The sequence below is a fragment of the Lithobates pipiens genome, unplaced genomic scaffold (assembly GCF_037356315.1).
Source record: "Lithobates pipiens isolate NorthernLeopardFrog02 unplaced genomic scaffold, aLitPip1_a1.2 Scaffold_8, whole genome shotgun sequence".
Taxonomy (NCBI): Eukaryota; Metazoa; Chordata; class Amphibia; order Anura; family Ranidae; genus Lithobates; species Lithobates pipiens.
In genome coordinates, this window is record NW_027507903.1 from 686,305,882 (window position 1) to 686,325,248 (window position 19,367).

General features: G+C 45.5%; 1 protein-coding gene across 2 annotated transcripts in view; it reads right to left on the minus strand.

The window, feature by feature from the left end:
- Window positions 1–19,367, minus strand: part of LOC143962212 (uncharacterized) — a 57,934-nt gene that overhangs the window by 9,440 nt on the left and 29,127 nt on the right. For both annotated transcript variants that reach the window (XM_077471549.1, XM_077471548.1), the window contains 2 exons: window positions 15,914–16,081; window positions 7,808–7,969 (listed from right to left, as the gene is read on the minus strand). In XM_077471549.1, the coding sequence (XP_077327675.1) occupies window positions 7,808–7,969; window positions 15,914–16,081 (330 nt within the window). The remainder of the gene's footprint in view (window positions 1–7,807; window positions 7,970–15,913; window positions 16,082–19,367) is intronic.

Here is a 19,367-nt window from a genome sequence, read left to right on the forward strand (position 1 = left end):
GGTTCCTAGTTGCTACTAATTTTCACGTGAGGCCATTCCATCTCTCTACCATCACGTGGAAGGGAATATTCTGGCATTATTGGGCAAGGCAGTCAGCTGTAAAATTCACCTTACTGCTGGCACGTGGTCCAACAAGCATGGACAGGGACATATATATCACATTCACAGCACACTGGGTAGCGCTGCTTGCAACTCAAAAGGATGCAGGACAGGGCTTGGTGCTGCAGCTTGTTGTGCCCCCACATCTCCATTCAGCTGGTGGTGATGATACCAGACCTGTGAGCTCTACCCCCTCCTCCTCTGCCACTTCCATTCCCTCCTCTGCAGAACTGTCCTATGAACATCAGGTACCCCCTAAGGCCTCATATACACTGCTGCTGGTAAACAGACGTTTCAGAGGCAGTTGGATGCCTCTTTCAACTGCCCCTGAACTCATCCAATGTTATATTATGTGTACATGTACAGAGGTTCCTTTAATGTCGTTTTTAGGCAGTTGCGTTTATAGGCTTTTCTTTGAAGGCAAAAAAATGAGTTCCGAGGCCTGGCACATGTTCTCAATTTGGTGGCGCAGTGTTTTCGAAATATATACCATGGGTTGCAAGATGTGCTAAAGCTGGCCAGAAGAGTCTGTAGCCGTTTCAGGCGGTCATACACAGCCAGTGCTGGCTGAAATTCAGCGGGAATTCCACTTGCCCACAAACCGGCTAATTTGTGACATGCCCACCAGGTGGAACTTGACTTTGGCAATGCTGCAGAGGTTATACATGCAGCAGAGGGCTGTCGAGGAGTACCTGTGACAGTATGGCATGACGACAGGCTCAGGACGCCTCTGATTTTTTAGCCCATGCCAATGGCTGATCATTTAGGATGCATGCACTGTATTGTCACAATTTTAGGAGGCCACAAAGATAGTGAACTGTGACAGTGCATGCATTAGTGACACAATCCCTGTTGTGTTCCTGCTAGGGAGGACTCTGTGTGGCATTATGGACAGGGCACTGGAGGCAGAGCAGCAGGAGGAAGAGTCCCATTTCATCCAGACACCATCATTCCTATGTCACAGAACAGACAGGAGGAGAGAAGGGGAGGAAGATGAGGAGGTGGATTGTGGCACTTTCATAGGCTACGAAGAAGAGGAAGACATGCATCAATCTGTAAGCTATAGCTTTCCAACCCCAGGATTCTTGGGAGTAGTATGTGGCTGGGAGGAGGAAGTTCCAGATGCAGTCATACTGAGTGACCCAGAGGAGTCTGCTTCTCAAGCCTCTGCAAATTTGAGGCAGCCTCTTGCTTCAAAGCCTGCGAAAGGACCCAAGAATATGTAGCTTAAAGGAGAAGGATGATTACTGGTTGGCAACCTTCCTTGACCACTTTTATAAGGGGAAGGTCTCAGAACTCATCCCATCCCCACAGGGAGTTCAGAAGATGGAATCTCTTGAGGACACGTTAAAGACGATTTTATTGAACGCTTTTCCTGACTCCAGTAGGTTACAGTGTCATGGAAAACGTTGTTTTGAGTCTTCTGTTGGTCAAGAGAAGAGTGTTGGAGAAGGCGTCTGCCTAAGTGAGGCATTTCGGAATTTTAGTCCTCGCTGCCCAGGGCTGTAAGCTTCCACATCCCATCGGCAGCATCTGCATCACATGGTGGACGAGTACCTCAGTGCCAAAACAGAGATGGAGAGCTTTCCAGCTGACGATCAACTGACTTACTGGGTCATGAGAATAGACCACTGGCCAGAACTTGCCCAGTATGCTATTGAGTTGTTGGGCTGCCCTGCATTCAGTGCTGCAGGAGGTTTCATTACTGAAAGAACGCGTCTGTCCACAGACTCCGTGGACCGTTTGACTTTTATAAAAACGAATCAGTCCTGGATTATCAGCTATGAAACACCTGATGCCGATGTCACTGATTCAATTTTTTGGGATGTGGAATCTCTGCAGGATTTCGAGGCTGCCTAGCTTTGAGGGTGTTCAATCATTTCATCTGGAAGAATGTTTTTAGTATAGGTTTCATGGGCACAATTAACACCCAAAGACCAATTTTTCAGCACCTGTTTGACAGGTGCATATCATTGCAATTTTTTTTTCCTTCATCAAGAGCACCTCTATAGGGTTACGGTGGGAAGGCGCCACTGACACCCAAAGACCGATTATTCTGCATCTGTTTTGACAGGTGCATATCATTTCAGTTTTTTTTCCAGCAAGGCCAATTCTTGCATTCATTAAGAGTACCTCTATAGGGTTATGGTGGGAAGGCACCACCGACACCCAAAGATTAATTTTTACACACCTGTTACTTCTATCCAAAGTCAAAGTGACACCACACTAATCTTGTTGCCAGTGCACTATATAGTGGCCTCATCATACACACTGGCTCCCCAGCTATTGCTGAGCAAAATAAAGACAGCTTGCAGGGAAAATTGTCTTTTAGTTTTATATTTAATTATTGCTGCAGCAGATTCTAAATATGATACAGATCTACCACTTTACAGGTAGACTAAGGGGACCCCCCAGGCACTATATTGGAAGGATTTTTTTATTTTTATTCTTTCAAAATCATAAAAAATCACTGCTCACAATTTTTTTTAAATTCATACATGTCCCCCAGGGCAGGACCCACACCCCTATAACCATTGTATGCCCAATTACTTGCATATAAGCCTTCAAAATGGGCACATTTGATTTTTGACATTCGGGTCCCATTGACTTTAATGGGGTTTGTTATTCGGGCCCGAACTTTTGCGGTGTTGTTCATTTGTCCCATCCCTAGTCTTGAGTAGGGATGGGCTTTATGTTCGAGTTGAACATGAGTTGGACTCGAACATTGGTTGTTTGCCAATTCGCCGAACAGCAAACAATTTTGGGTGTTCGTGGCAAATTCGAAAGCCGCGGAACACCCTTTAGAAGTCTATGGGAGAAATCAAAAGTGCTAATTTTAAAGGCTTATATGCAAGTTATTGTCATAAAAAGTGTTTGGGGACCCGGGTCCTGCCCCAGGGGACATGTATCAATGCAAAAAAAAGTTTTAAAAACGGAAGTTTTTTCGGGAGCAGTGATTTTAATAATACTTAAAGTGAAACAATAAAAGTGTAATATTCCTTTAAATTTTGTACCTGGGAGTGTCTATAGTATGCCTGTGAAGTCGCGCATGTTTCCCTTGTTTAGAACAGTCTGACAGCAAAATGAAATTTCTAAAGGAAAAAAAGTAATTTAAAACTACTCGCGGCTACAATGAATTGTCTGACAATACACATAACAGTTCATATATAAAAACGGCTTGGGATTTCCCCACGAACCAAAAATTAATTAAAAAAATGTGTGGGGGTCCCCCTAAATTCCATACCAGGCCCTTCAGGTCTTGTATGGATTTTAAGGGGAACACCGTGACAAAATGTAAAAAAAATGGTCTGGGGTCCCCCAAAAAATCCATATAGACCCTTATCTGAGTAAGCAACCTGGCAGGCCGCAGAAAAAGAGGGGGGTGACAGAGCGCCCCCCCCTCCTGTACCGTACGAGGCCACATGCTGGGATCTCCAACGGCATTAGACCTTCAATCCTCTCTGAAACCTGCACTGAGAGGAATGAAGGTGTAGAATTAGGTGTGTCACAGCCAAGTGCTTGTGGGCACTCTGCTAGCAGTACACTCACGTACGATTGTACCAGGCAAATTTCCCTGCCCTAGCTGCTGGACCGTTGAAAGAAGTTCACTCCCAGCCATCCACATGCCCAGCGGTTGAATGCTAGCTTGGCTAAATTGCTAGCACTTCAACTGCTGCCTTTTCAGTTGGTAGACTCGGCCCCTTCCGTGAGTTTGTGCAATGTGCGGTTCCTCACGGAAGGCAATTCTGGCTCTCTACCAGCATGTGGAAGACAATGTCCTTGCCTCGCTGGACAAGGTGGTCAGCGGTAAGGTGAGTATTACCGCTGACTCATGGTCCAGCAGGCATGGACAGGGACGTTACCTATCTTTCACGGCCCATTGGGTCACTCTTCTGGCAGCTGGGAAGGATGCAGGACAAGGTGCAATAGTGTTGGAGGTTGTTCCGCCACCGCGCCTCCAAAATGCTACTACTGGTTGAGACACACCTCTCTCCTCCACCCCCTCCTCTTCTTCTTCCTCCATGGCCTCTTCCAGTGCTCTGTCCTCGGAACCAGTGGTGCTCCGTAGGCATTCAAGGAGCTACGCAAGCTGATGGTGTTGATGGGGAGAAGGGCCACATCCCCATAACTCTTGCCCGGTGGTTGTGGGGGTCTGCGGGTTGGGGATATTCTCGGAATCTGCAAGCCCCCTTTAACAACCCCACCTCAGTGGGAGTCTTCTGCCGTGTGATGCTTCGATTCTTCTGACACTTCTTAAATAACGGATGGCGGGGCCACCCTGTGACCCTCCTCTGATGCACAGGGACTTCCCTATGGCTTTCCCCGTGTTGTCAGCGGGAGGCGGGGTCACCCGTTTACGTAAACGGGGCGACCCTGTCCCCCTCTGACATCACAGGGAAAGCCATAGGGAAGTCCCCGTGTGTCACAGGGTGGCCCCGCCCTCCATTATTTAAGAAGCGTCAGGAGAATCGAAGCTTCACGCGGCGGAAGACTCCTACTGAGGCGGATCGTGCGGACGGAGCGGAGAAGAAGCCGGAGCAAGATGCGGGACGAGAAGAGTGGAGGAAGAAGAAGATGCAGAAGAAGATGGAGAAGAAAAAGTTGGAGGAACAAGAAGAACACCGAAAGAAGACCAGAAGAAAGAAGATGGAAGAAGGAGCAGAAAGAAGAAGAAATTAATAAAGGACTAAAACTGTCTCTTGTGTTTTTTAACCTTTTTGACACTTTTTTTGTGAAATGGTAGGGGTACATTTATAACATTACCAATTCACGCGGGGGGGGGGGGGGATCTGGGGTTCCCCCTTAATATCCATACCAGACCTGAAGGGCCTGGTATGGAATTTAGGGGGACCCCATGCCATTTTTATCAATGAACTTTTATCTATATTGCCTGGATCGACAATTCATTGTAGCCACGAGTAGTTTTAAATGACTTTTTTTTCCTTTAGAAATTTCATTTTGCTCTTAGACTGTTCTAAGCACGGGAAACATGCGCCCCTTTACAGGCATACTATAGACACCCCCTAGGTACAAAATTTAAAGGAATATTACATTTTTATTGTTTCACTTTAATCATTATTAAAATCACTGCTCCCGAAAAAAGGCAGTTTTTAAAACTTTTGCATTGATACATGTCCCCTGGGGCAGGACCCGGGTCCCCAAACACTACCATGCATATAAGCCTTTAAAATGAGCACTTTTGATTATTCATGTTTGTGTCCCATAGACTTTAATGGTGTTCGCGTGTTCAAACAAATTTTTTGCCTGTTCGCATGTTCTGGTTTGAACCTAACAGGGGGGTGTTCGGCCCATCCCTAGTCTTGAGGTATAGCAGGGACAGAATGAGGTGAGTAAGGAGGAGGAGGGACAGATGTGTGCCCCTTTTGTGTGGCTTTCAGGTGCTCTTGCCAATGGGCTGAGTGGTGGGAGGTTAAATGTCTTGTCAAGCATGTGGTAACGAAATGGTTGGTGTTTTTGCCACGCTCGATGTGCTTGCAACAGTGCAATCTGCTGCACATCTACAAAAAAAGGTCCAGACATCTGAGCTGTGTTAAGTGGGCCGGGAGATAACAGCTCCACAATGTGATGGAATAGGGTGGCTGCTCTCTACTCTTCCATGATGGCTGCCTTGTTGGGGTTGTGCCTCACCCTCACTTTCCTCCTTTGCTCTATCCGGCACCCAAGTCACGTCAGTGACCTCATCATCATCATCTCCTCCATCCTCATTACCACTGGAGACAATACGCTGTGGCTGGGGGAACATGACTGCCAATTTGTGTGACAATGTTCCTCCCTCTCTGTAGGCTCATGTTCCTGCCTTCCTCAACCTCAGAACCAACATCTGAATCCAGTAATGGCTGTGCATCGTCAAGGAGCAAGTGGCTGATGTTGTGTTCAAATAACTCAGCTGACTCCTCTATGGCTGATGCTGGGGCTAGGGCAGGAATAGATGTGGACAAGGAGGCAGGATAAGCTGCTCTGGCAGCTGCAGGGGACTGCGCACTAGTCTCTGCTTGGGTGACAGAGGATGAGGAGGGTTTAGTAAGCCAGTCCATCACCTCCTCTGCATGCTGTGGCAGGATAGCACGGGCACCATCACAAAACAGAGGAAATGATGTCCTGCCTGAGGACTGACCACCACGTCCACCTTTGCATGTGGACACATGCGCTGCTGGCCCCCTCACAGTGTCATGGGAATGTCTGTCTCTCCTTGTTGTCCTCCCAGACATTAACAAAATGTAATAGAGATGGGGAAATGTGTACGTAGATGCACTTTAATCAATGGAATGTGGTGTTTGGTGCACTTTAACTTGAGTACTAAATACACAGACACACTCCACTAATACACTATAATATACTGCAGTAAAACTGAACTATAGCACTGAAATATACGGCGTTAAACTTGCAGTAATGCACTGAAATATATGGCATTAAACGGCGCATAATGCACTGAAATATATACGGCATCAAACCTACATCAATACACAGAAATATACTGTGTTAAGCGTACACTAACACACTGCAATATACTGTGGTAAATGTGCAGTAATGCACTGAAATATACTGCAGTAAACCTGCTCTCAGAAAATAAACTGACACTAATGTAAAGATGAATGGTCACACTACACTCACACTGCACTATCCCTAAATGCACACTAAACTGATATTCTACACTTACAATAGAATCAGAATATCACACCATCTCTCTAGTAGCAATGAACAGAGTCCTGTTCTATCTCTCTCCAATATCATATTAGAAATGGCCTTTATGGAGAGAATACTGTTATAGTGTGGGGCGGGACAGTGGTGTAGTGGTTAGCACTTTCACCTAGCAGCAATAGGGTCATTGGTTCAAATCCTGACCATGACACCATCTGCCTAGAGTTTGCATGTTCTCCCTGTGCCTGCATGGGTTTCCTCCGGGTACTCTGGTTTCCTCCCACACTCCAAAGACATGCTGGTAGGTTAATTAGACCTTGTCTAAAAAAATTGGCCTTAATATGTGTATGTCAATGTTGTATGTGTTTGTAAGTGTGTCAGGACCTTACAGGGTAAAGGCCCACACAAAGCTGCAGATGGATTCTGGTGGCAAGAAAGCGCCCTGAGGCAATTCAGTTCGCATAAGAAGCACTATACAAGTCACTTACTAAGAGTGATGAGCCATGATTGGATAGAGTCATCATGACAGTGTTCAATCATGGCTCTGACAGTGCTATGTGCCTTGATTGGGCAAAGTTTTCATTGCTTCAGTTAAATCAGGGCTTCCAATGCACTGGGCTGAACAAGCAGTCAAATGCTCAGATGTTCACCCAACACTAACAGAGGAAACAGGATAGATAACACAGGAAGTGTACAGAGGACAGGGACAGATAAAACACAGGAAGTGTACAGAGGACACGGGAAAAATAACACAGGAAGTGTGCAGAGGACATGGGACAGATAACACAGGTAGTATAAAGAGGACATGGGACAGATAACACAGGAAGTGTACAGAGGACATGGGACAGATGACACAGGAAGTATACAGATGATGGGGACAGATAAAACAAAGGACATATACAGAGGACATGGGATAATTAACATAGGAAGTGTATGAAGGACACAGGACAGATACCACAGGAAGTGTATAGAGGATACAGGACAAATAACAGAACAGATGTGTACTCTCCATCCTCACACATTGCAGTGTTTTGAGGCCTAGACTCACAATGAGCAAGGTACAGGCCATCAGCATGGCTTTCATGGAGACATGAAGGTCCATTGGGAAATTGATAATATAGTTCTCTTTAGAGCTGACCATCTCCTTCCATAACCCCCGCCACACACGTGTGATGACCCCGATTTGTGTTGTTCTGTCAGCAGATAGAACCTGGAGGGAGAAGAGAGAGAATCATAATGACCACTGCAGTGTCTACAAGGAGAGCAGCAATTATAAGAGGAGAGGACATTACACTTTTCCAACTTTAGGCTTGGTTCAAACCTATGCGTTTGGTTGCAGGTGCGGCATTCGCTGCATGAAAACGCTTGGGTGCATGCACCTTTTTCTGCAGGAAACACAGGCACGACAGTCAATTAAAATTAATGGGCTGCTGTGCCCATGCAAGCACGGCCCCCATAATGCATAGATGTGAACCTAGGGTAAAGGTTGAAATATTACTATTATTCTCAGTAAACTCTCCAAATGTTTCTGTATCTGTGTATACTGGAACAAATGTGAAACTTCCCTTAAATGATTCCCATACCTTATAATTATTCCTGTAGCCAGGTCCCGGGTCCCCAGAGACCTAATGGTGACCTCCAGAGTTAGGGACAGCTGACATGCTTCTGTGTAGAGTGGGTTACAAGGCATGGTGGGTGCAATGCAAGTTGGATTGATGCCTTTCCCTGCATGGCTGACTTCTATAGGCAGACAGCCATGCAGGGAAAGGCATCCAGCAAGACACCACATCTGCATGAGTAGGACCGCTGTGTCCTATGGCAACAATCTTGTAACAGTTTCTAACAAAGATGCAATGAACTCCTTCACCTCTTCTACAATCTCCTATTGTAGAACTTTACTCACAACTCACAGTATTTCACTAGACTACCAGATCCACTCGCCACTGGATTTCCTGAGCTCTTCCAATCTTCTCACTCAGTACGTTCCTCAAGTGTCACCCCGCATCCCTGCTGGGTCCCTAGCTTGGCACTCACAGATACTCCTCAAGCGTCACCCTGCTGGCCTGCTTGGTCCCTGGCTTGGCACTTGCTGAAATTTTCCCAATTCTTCACCGTCCCTGGCTGAGGGGAATACTGCTCTGGTACTTGCTTCAGCTACTCACAGTGGTCCCCGGTAACAAAGTGGATGGTCCCTTAGTGGCGACAGCTTCCCCTCTACCTCTGACCACAGCTGGCAGAACCGTTACTTCTGGTTGGAGTTCAAACCCGCATTCCCAACCCTACGCTGCTCTCTTGCTTCTGGATAGGCCCTCAGCCTAGTAGCCAGCAGCCTAAGGTTTACGGACTAGTAGCCCAGGGCAATACAACACACATCCATTCAGACAGCCATCCAGTTGGCACAGAACACTGATCACCTGACTCCACCCAAATAAATAGGTTCTCCCAGCAGGCCAAGGGACCCAAGAAAATCCCTGCCCATTGGCTGAGACACCCCATTCATTCCTAGTCTGTCCTTGCAATGCCCTTGTCTTATCTAATGGCACCAGGTACCCAGCTACTTAGCGACAAAAGAGAGAAGTGCAACCATTCCAGAATTAGGGTGAAATCAATTGACCTCCTGACAACTGGCCAAGGCAACTATCATTTGGCAGATACATTTTATGGTAAACATCAGGGTGCTATATTCCAGTTGGGGAAAACATGTTCATTTTTATAATCTCCCTCCTCCAACTCTGCCTGCATTTCATTTTTGGAGATATGCGTTAATCTCTGTTTTCACATAGGAGTCTTCACGAGTCAGACTGCTTCCTCTTTCATAGAACACCATGCGTCCTTCTTCTTCCATTCACAGGCCACCAAAGGCATTGTAGGTTGAAGAAGAAGGTTCAAGATGACAAGTCTAAAGTCAAAACATTAAATTTTTGAAGATTTTCCCTCTATTCCCAAACAAACATTTTTGGATTTCCTAACATTTTCTTAACTTTGCAATTTACATGTATCCTGTGTAGAGGAATGTCTTCAGCGGTGGAGTTGACTCTGCAATTATTTACTGATTAGCGGCTTTGGACATCATTACAGAGGAGATCAAATGTTGGATTCCTGCAGACTCAGAGGTGACCAGAATGGTGAACCACACAGAGGACTCCAAAGTGCAGTGTGACAGTTCAAAAACGCTATACTATATGGTGAAATGTTTGTGGACCCCTGATCATCACACCTATATGCGCTTGTTGACATCCCATTCCAAAACAATGGACATTAATATAGAGTTGTCCCTCATTTTGGCTATACTGGCCTCCACTATTCTGGGATGACTTTCCACAAGATTTTGGAGGGTGTCTGTGAGAATTTGTGCCCATTTGTGAGGTCAGGTACTGATGTTGGATGATGTGTCTCACCATTGACATTCCAGTTCATCCCAAAGGTGTTCAGTAGGTTTGAGTTTTGAAGGACACTCAAGTTCCTCCACATCAAATTGGTCAAACCATGTCTATATGGAGATGTAGTATGAGAAAACCTGGCTTGTTCCAATTCATCCCAAAGGCATTCAGTAGGGTTGAGGTCAGGGCTCTGTGCAGGACACTCGAGTTCCTCCACACCAAACTGGTCAAACCATGTCTATATGGAGACATAGTATGAGAAAACCTGGCTTGTTCCAATTCATCCCACAGGCATTCAGTAGGGTTGAGGTCAGGGCTCTGTGCAGGACACTCGAGTTCCTCCACACCAAACTGGTCAAACCATGTCTATATGGAGACATAGTATGAGAAAACCTGGCTTGTTCCAATTCATCCCACAGGCATTCAGTAGGGTTGAGGTCAGGGCTCTGTGCAGGACACTCGAGCTCCTCCACACCAAACTGGTCAAACCATGTCTATATGGAGACGTAGTATGAGAAAACCTGGCTTGTTCCAATTCATCCCAAAGGCATTCAGTAGGGTTGAGGTCAGGGCTCTGTGCAGGACACTCGGGTTCCTCCACACCAACCTGGTCAAACCATGTCTATATGGAGACGTAGTATGAGAAAACCTGGCTTGTTCCAATTCATCCCAAAGGCATTCAGTAGGGTTGAGGTCAGGGCTCTGTGCAGGACAGTCTGGTTCCTCCACACCAAACTGGTCAAACCATGTCTATATGGAGACGCAGTATGAGAAAACCTGGCTTGTTCCAATTCATCCCAAAGGCATTCAGTAGGGTTGAGGTCAGGGCTCTGTGCAGGACACTCAAGTTCTTCCACACCAAACTGGTCAAACCATGTCTTTATGGAGCTGGCTTTGTACACGGGGGGGAGGGGGGGCACAATCATGCTGGAACAGAAAATGATCTTCCCCAAACTGTTACCATATGGTTGGTGGAAGAGCACAATAGTACAATATGCAGTCTACAATGTCTTTGTATGATGTAATAATTAGGGATGAGCCGATGTTCGAGTCGAACGTAAGTTTAACTCGAACGTCGGGTGTTCGCCTGTTTGTCGAACATGTGTTTGCGGCAAATTCAAAAGCCGCCGGAACACCGTTAAAGTCTATGGGATATTAACATGAAAAATCAAAAGTGCTAATTTTAAAGGCTTATATGCAAGTTATTGTCATAAAAAGTGTTTGGCATTTGGCAAGTGTATTGTCATTTAAAACTGATTGTGGCTGTAATGAATTGTCGGGTCTCGGCAATATAGATAACACTCATTGAAAAAAAGAGCATGGGTTCCCCCCCCCCCCCCCAGTCCGATCCAAAATTTAAAAACAAAATTGTGTGGAGGTCCCCCTAAAATCCATACCAGGCCCTTCAGGTCTGATATGGAAATTAAGGGGAACCCTGCCCCAAATAAAAAAAAAAAAGGCAAAGGGGTCCCCCCCAAAATCCATACCAGACTCTTCAGGTCTCTTCTATCACTCCGGCCAACGGACCGGGAAAAGAAAAAGATACCCCCCAGGCATGAAATTTAAAAGAATATTTCATTTATATTCTTTCACTTTAAGAATTAAAAAAATAACTGCTCCCGAAAAAACGTCAGTTTTTAAAAAATATTTAGCATTGTTTCCGGGGGCAGGACCCGGGTCCCCAAACACTTTTTAAGGCAATAACTTGCATATAAGCCTTTAAAATTAGCACTTTTGATTATTCATGTTCGTGTCCCATAGACTTTAACGGTGTTCGTGTGTTGTGCTGAATTTTTTGCCTGTTCGCATGTTCTGCTGCAAACCGAACCGGGGGGTGTTCGGCTTATCCCGAGTAATAATAATGCTCTGTACACACGATAGGATTTTCCGACAACAAAACCTGTGAATTTTTTTCCGACGGATTTTGGCTCAAACTTGTCTTGCATACACACGGTCACACAAATGTTGTCGGAAATTCCGAAGCGTCAACAACGCGGTGACGTACAACACGTACGACAACCTGAGAAAAATGAAGTTCAATAGCCAGTGTGGCTCTTCTGCTCGATTCCGAGCATGCTTGGACTTTTGTGCGTCGGACTTTTGTACACAAACACTCGGAATTTCCGACAACAGAACTTGTTGTCGGAAAATTTGAGAACCTGCTCTCAAACATTTGTTGGCGGAAATTCCGACAACAAATGTTCTATGGAGCATACACACGGTTGGAATTGCCGAAAACAACCTGACATCCAACATTTGTTGTCGGAAAATACTATTGTGTGTACAGGGCATAAAGGCCCATACACACGATCAGACTTTTTGACAACAAACATGCAAATTAGCTGTTTTGGAGCAACATCCGACCGTGTGTACGCTCCATCGGACAAACTTTTTTGGTTTTCATCTGACTTTTGTTGGCTGTGCGAACAGACAAACTTTCTGGCAACAAAAGTCAGATGGAGCAAAGTCTGATCGTGTGTACAGAAAACCATAGGAGTTTTGTACAAAGTGCAAACAGGCATGCTGAGAACCAATGCAAAAGATCAGACAACAATACAGAAGTTGACCAAAGGTGGCGGTAAAGAGCAGAAAAACCACGTGATTTGGTGAAAGTTGGCTGAAAAAGTCCTGCTGTGTGTATGCAATACAAGTTCTCGGCCGACGCCCTTTGTACAAAAATCCAAGGGAAAGTTTGTACAAAGTCCTATCGTGTGTATGAGGCTTTAGAGTGACATTTGTCCTCACCCCCTCCCCCTTTCTCTTCCACAACATTTTCGTCTCGCTTTCCGTCCTATCCATTGCTGGTTCATCAGGTAATGACTCCTCAGAGTTGGTGGATTAGGACGCAAATCTATTTTCTAATTTCTACGAAAATGGCTAAGCCCTTGTACACGCGGTCGGACATTCCGATGGACAATGTCCGATAGGACCGTGTTGTCGGATAATTCGACAGTGTGTGGGCTGCATCGGGCTGTTTCCGTTGGAGTATCCGACGGACCAAGTTTTCCAGCTGGGCTATAAAACTTGATCCGATTGGACTTTGTCCAATCATGTGTAGAGAATTCCGACTGGACAAAGTGCCACGCATGCTCAGATCAAATTCCTAGACCAAAGCTATTGGCTACTAGCCTGAACGTAGTCCCGTCCTAACGAAATAACGTCATCACGTTCTGTACAATCGGATTTTCTGACAACTTTGTCCGGCTGTATGTATGCAACCGTTTCGGACAAAATCCGTCGGAACCAAAATCAGACGGATTTGGTTGTCGGAATGTCCGACCGTGTGTACAAGGGCTAAGGCCAAGAAAAGTTGATGGTACAATGCGGAGTGCGGAGGTTTCCTACTCTCTGGAATTTCACTATGCCTCTAACTACTTAAGAAACTTTATATACAGTGTTATTATGATTGCATAGAGATATAGTGATGCGTAAATTGTACTGCCATCATATTTTTCTTTGATGAACTGTCCGTATTTCTGCATGCTGTACCCTGATAAATAAAGAATTTATAAAAAAAAAAAAAGGGACATTTGCCAGGAACAGCCAAACTCAACCAGAAGTAGAATCAAAGGAGGAACAGGGATGGACTGGGTTGGACTTGGACACAGAAGATGGGATAACAGGCAGCAAGTGCCCACAGTGGGTGGTGGGACAAGTCAGGAACTTGGATAAAATGTTAAGACACTGACAGCAAGGCTGGGTGGAGTTAAATACTTTCCCAGTACCCAGAACCAGCTGCTTAGAGACACCCACTAAAGGTTACAGGACTTAAGCCTCATACACATTACTAGTTTTTTTATTATAGCAATCTGCCCTACTGTGCTATTGTGTTCTGACAGGGGGACGGCCCTACCGCCAGAACATTGGCTGAGAGCCCTGATCCCGAGCTGGGCAGCAGACTTTTTTTGGTGAAAACGGCTGGACCGGATGCCATACACACGGGCCGAATGTCTTTATGGCTTCTTTGGCTTGACCAGGTTCTCCTTCTAGATTTTTTTTCTGAACTCCATTCATTTGTTTTGCTCTCCACTGGTTTTGGGCTCACAAAGCCAGTCATAATGCACCTTTGTTTAGCACTCCTCTCAGGGCCGTTTTTAATATTGATTGGACCCCGGGCAAAAAATTTTTTGGGGGCCCCCTCTCATGCAATTTCACTCTCCACCTGCTCTGAGACATACAATAAATAAATAACTTAAAATCAGTTTACTGTATCAGATCAGGCAGCAATTGCGATTGGTTGCCAGAGGTTACAGCATATCATTACTGCTTAATGACTGGTTGCTAGAGGTTACAGCACACATTACGGCTAACTGATTAGTTGCTAGAGGTTACAGCAAATGATTTCTGTTTGTTAATTAGTTGCTAGAGATTACTGTACCGTAATACTGCTCACTGATTGCTAGAGGTTACAGCACATCATCTTCTCACTGCAGGGGAGCATGATATACATATGAATGCCACCTTTATTTACATATCAATGCAGATGGCCACAGCTATTTGCTTAGTAATGCCGCTGCTATTTACATATGAATGGCAGTTATTTACATGTAAACACAGGGTCTGCAGGTAAGTCATCTGTACACAACAACAGGGCTAAAACTTCAAGGGACAAGGAAATTTAAACTGGGAAGTTGGCAAGTATGAGGCAGCTGCTTTGGGCCCCACAACAATGACAGGGCCCAGGGCAGCTGCCCCCTTTGCCCTGCCTTAAAGACGGCCCTGACTCCTCTGTACGCCACACTACAGCCATATCGCTGCTCTTTGATTGTTCCCCTTGCTCACAACCCCTGGAAACAATCTTCAAGTACCGCTGAAGCCCCATACACATTATCAGATTTTCTAATGATTTTTTTTTCCCTTCAGATTTACCAAAACCACATAATATGAGGTCAAACCTTAGGAGTTTCAATGTGTATGCGATCAGGCCGGCCCTTGCACTACATAGTTTTGGTAAATCTGAAGACAAAAATCAGCAGAAAAACCGATAGTGTGCATGGGGCTTTAGGCTCATTAGCTATTGCTGGTTGCCACATTTCAAAAACAATTGACTTGTTCTTGACTTCCCTCCTGGGTCTACACATGTTGCTCAAAATATAAGACTGCTAAAAAACCAAAAGGCATTAAAAATTCGTTTTTTTTTTTGCATTTTGATATCAGAGTAATGCCGCGTACACACGATCGGACTTTCTGGCGGACTTGGTCTGGCGGACAATCCGACGGACTTTGCAGCTGAGGTCCGCCGGACTTTCAAACGAACGGACTTGGCCACACACGATCACTTCAAAAGTCTGACGGATTCAAACGTGATGACGTAGAATAAGGAAGTTCATAGCCAGTAGCCAATAGCTGCCCTAGCGTTGGTTTTAGTCCATCGGACCAGCACACAGACGAACTGATTGTCCGCTAAAAGCTTAGTCCGGCTGGACAAATTTGAAGCCAGTCTTATTTCTAAGTCCGCCAGACTTTTGGGAAGAAAAAGTCAGCTGGAGCCCACACTCAATCGAATTGCCCAATGGACTCTGGTCCGCCGGACCAAGTTTGCCGTAAAGTCCGATCGTGTGTACGTGGCATTAGGGTATAAAATGGGTGGCCTGTGTGGAAAATCAATTATGAAGATGTTTCTCCTCCTATCCGTGGACATGCAACCAACAGAAGCCCACAGTGGACAGGAATCAGATGTTCACCTCAACCACATGGCAGAGGCAACCAGATGACATTTTCTACAAGTATTATTTCTAAAGAAAGACGTATTTCGCACTTTTTGATAGACTGACCTTATAATGGATGTCCCTGGTAGACATAAATCCTGTCCCCCATCCTGGATCTTTCACTTTAAGACAAACAAGTCCTGTTGGATCCAAGATGTCGAAGTTTAAGGTAAAACATGTCCGCTCTTTGTTAATGGAACCAAGGGGCTCCCCGGAGGAACTGGAGACCTGCAACTATAATAATACATCGTCACAAGAGGTTGTCTATTGAGCTTGGCTATTGAGCTTGGTCACCATAGCCAGAACTGTGCTTGCACTGTCCAGTAGGTTTATCTGGGTCTATTACTTCCTAAAGGAACAGGAACATATCTTATATCCAGAGGAGCAACTACTAGAACCTTCAGAGCCCCAGTGCAATAAACCATGAAACCCCCCCCTGACCTCTGGTCCCAGGTCCTTCCCTTCCAGCCTGGGGCCCTTTCCCACTGATCTCGGGAACCTTTATAAGTGGTCCTGCAGCTGGCCCCCTTCCTGCCATCTTGGGTAGGATTGCCACCTTTTCTTCTTCTAGCCAAACCCAAACACTTTAGGGGGGCACAGCATTTTATTTTTTTGTACTATATACCATTTGGTGTATTTTGCGATTAAACATTTATAATCATAAGAATTTAATCACAAGAGTCCCCCTTTACATCTGAACTTGCATAGTTCCCCCTTTACATCTGAACTTGCATAGTTCCCCCTTTACATCTGAATCCACAGAGTTCTCATTTACGTCAAAACTCACAGAGTTCCCTTACTCTTTAAGGGGGGGGGGGGGAGACTCTGCAGACTGATGTAAGAGAGAACACTGAGGACTCTGATTTATGGAGGAACACTGTGATCTCTGATGTAAGAAGGGGACTCTGATGTTAGGAGGGATGCTGTAGACTTTGGTGTAAAGGGTAACTCTGTTATAAGGGGGTCCATGGTAACTATAGTCCCCATATACATCATCGTTTCCAGCATTTCCCTTTAATCAGGGTTCCCAGAGTCCCCCTTACATCAAAGTCCGCAGAGCCTCCCTTACATCAGAGTCCACATAATTTCACTGTAAGGGGGAGCTTTGTGGATGTTGATATACGGAGAACTGGGATGTAAGGAGTGCTCTGGGAACCCTAATTTAAGGGGGCTGTGATGTAAGAGGGAATGATGTGGACTCTGATGTAAAGGGGAACTCTGATGTTAAGGGATCTCTGCTTACCAAAGCCCCACTATCAGAGTCCACAGAGCTCCCCTTACATCTGAGCCCCTCTTACATTTAGTGTACTCAGTGGTAGGAAAGAAAAGGGAGGGACGGGGGACACTTCAATCACCATACATGGTGAGTTCACTCATCCCAGGAAGGAAGGGGGCTCAGACAGTGTGCATATCCTCCACAATGTAGTTGCAGCTAGTGGGATTTCCCACCCTCTCATCCCCTTTCTGAGCACAGCCCTGCCAGGGATTGGGGTGTGGGCGGGGCTGCAGGCACACACAGGAGGAGAGGGGCGGGAGGAGGAGCAGATCCAGCTCTCTCTCTCCTCTCCTGTCCTTGCAAGGTGGTGAGGGGGGTGTCAGTGCTGGGTCTGGGCTGTGTAAGAGAGAGTGTAATAGACACTCCCTGCTTACAACTGCAGCTGGGGAGCCACAGTCCAGGCACTTGGGGGTCTCCCCTACAGTGGCAGAACGCCAGAACCCGGTCGCAAGTGCAACCTTTGCGATCCTGGTAGCTCCACCACTGCTTATATCTTTTTTTTACCTTCGAAGCTAGATTAGTGGTTGCGGGGCATTAGGGCATTGCGCTTTATAGTTTATTGCCGTCAATATATGTTTTAGCCATTTAACATCCCGAGCGGGTGTTCGTTTTAGCTATAAGGTAGAGTATGGGCAATTTTTCCCACAGGCAAGATGGTGCGATTTAGCCATTTCCTTGCATGTCAGAATGAGGTGTGGTATTATATTAAGTGCTGAGTCAGTGTATCGCCCTATCCCCATTGACAACGTCTGTGTATGACGAAACGCGCCTGGGAGGGGACGTGCAGTGACGTCACCGCGTCGTTTCCAAAGGAGGAAGGGCTCCTAGAATGCCGGCTGGTGTTTTTCTTTTAAATGTTTCTAATCCGTGGATGTTTGTAAGTACAAGTGGAGTAACCAATGTCCTCCATTTCCCTCCTGCAGCTGCTGAATGTTTGCGGGAGGGAGGGGAGGAGAAGAATTAATATCGGTTTCTCCTCCTCTCCTTCCCGCAGACATTCAGCGGTTGCATGAAGGGATCGGTTCCTCTACATGCCGCTGCTGTCCTACAATGGGCTATGGGGCTGGGTCGCAATGGCGACCCCTGCAACCCCTGTAGGTACGCCCCCTGCTGTATATACTGTGTGATAATTGCAACATAGACCTTTTATTGAACTCTGCTGAATGAACTCAGGCTGAACCCAATAAGGTGATACAACTCTAAGAATTGCTGAGAGTATAAAAAGGTTGTTTCATGATTTGATCATTTCTCTTATTTTGAGCTATGAAACCAGATTTCAAATAGACCCAAAATACAGTGTCATCGGAAAGTGTCACTAAACCCCCATCATAAAAACTACTCTCAATAAATGGTGTATTACATGCTGTTTATACTCACTCCTTTCCTGTATCCTGCAAAAAAAACAAACCTGGTTGATCTGCTGCTCTCTATCCCTTCTGTCAATGTCCCCAATTGATTTGGGTATTTTTCAGAGCGGTGGTGGCAGCTCTGCACATGCTCAGCTTCAAGTGAGTTTCTATGCTGAGCATTTCCTGCCTATCACATGTGAGCAGCCCATGTGACTATAGAGTCACACATGTGGGTGTATACACAGTGCTAAATGACAGGCCACTCCCTCCCTCCTCCTCCATGCCAACTAACCACCTAAACACAATGGAGGGTGGGACATTACATCTTGATTGATGGAGGCTTCACCTCTCTGTTATTCTAATACATGGGCATGAAGGGGCGTGACGCAGCCTTTGACTGGCAGAGATCCACCCAAACCTATTGTTATTGCCAAAAATGATAAAGATTTGATTTCAAATATTGCATATAATGTGTATGACAATTTAAAACAGTTTATTTTTTACTAATTATTTATTTTTACTCTGCATTCTAAAGGCTGTTTTTTTTTTGTTCGTTTTTTTGAACATGTGACCAGCAGCAGAGGACTAGAAACTTATGTTTCCCTGCAGACAGGCTGGGAGAGGTCATGTGAAAGCTGGATATCCATTAGAAAAAAAGATACTTAGATTTTTCTATTTAAATAATTACAGATCCATTATTCTCATACAGAAATAGAAGGGAGAATATAACATTACACAGTGTCCCCGTTGTACAACAGGCATGTATACAGAGCAATCAGTGACATAGCTACAGTCAACATTAGAACAATGGGCCATGTTGCTCGGTAAACGTCTTCTAAAACTGAAACTGTATATGGAAAATCCCCTCTCCATGAAGCCACTTTCTATGTGTGAC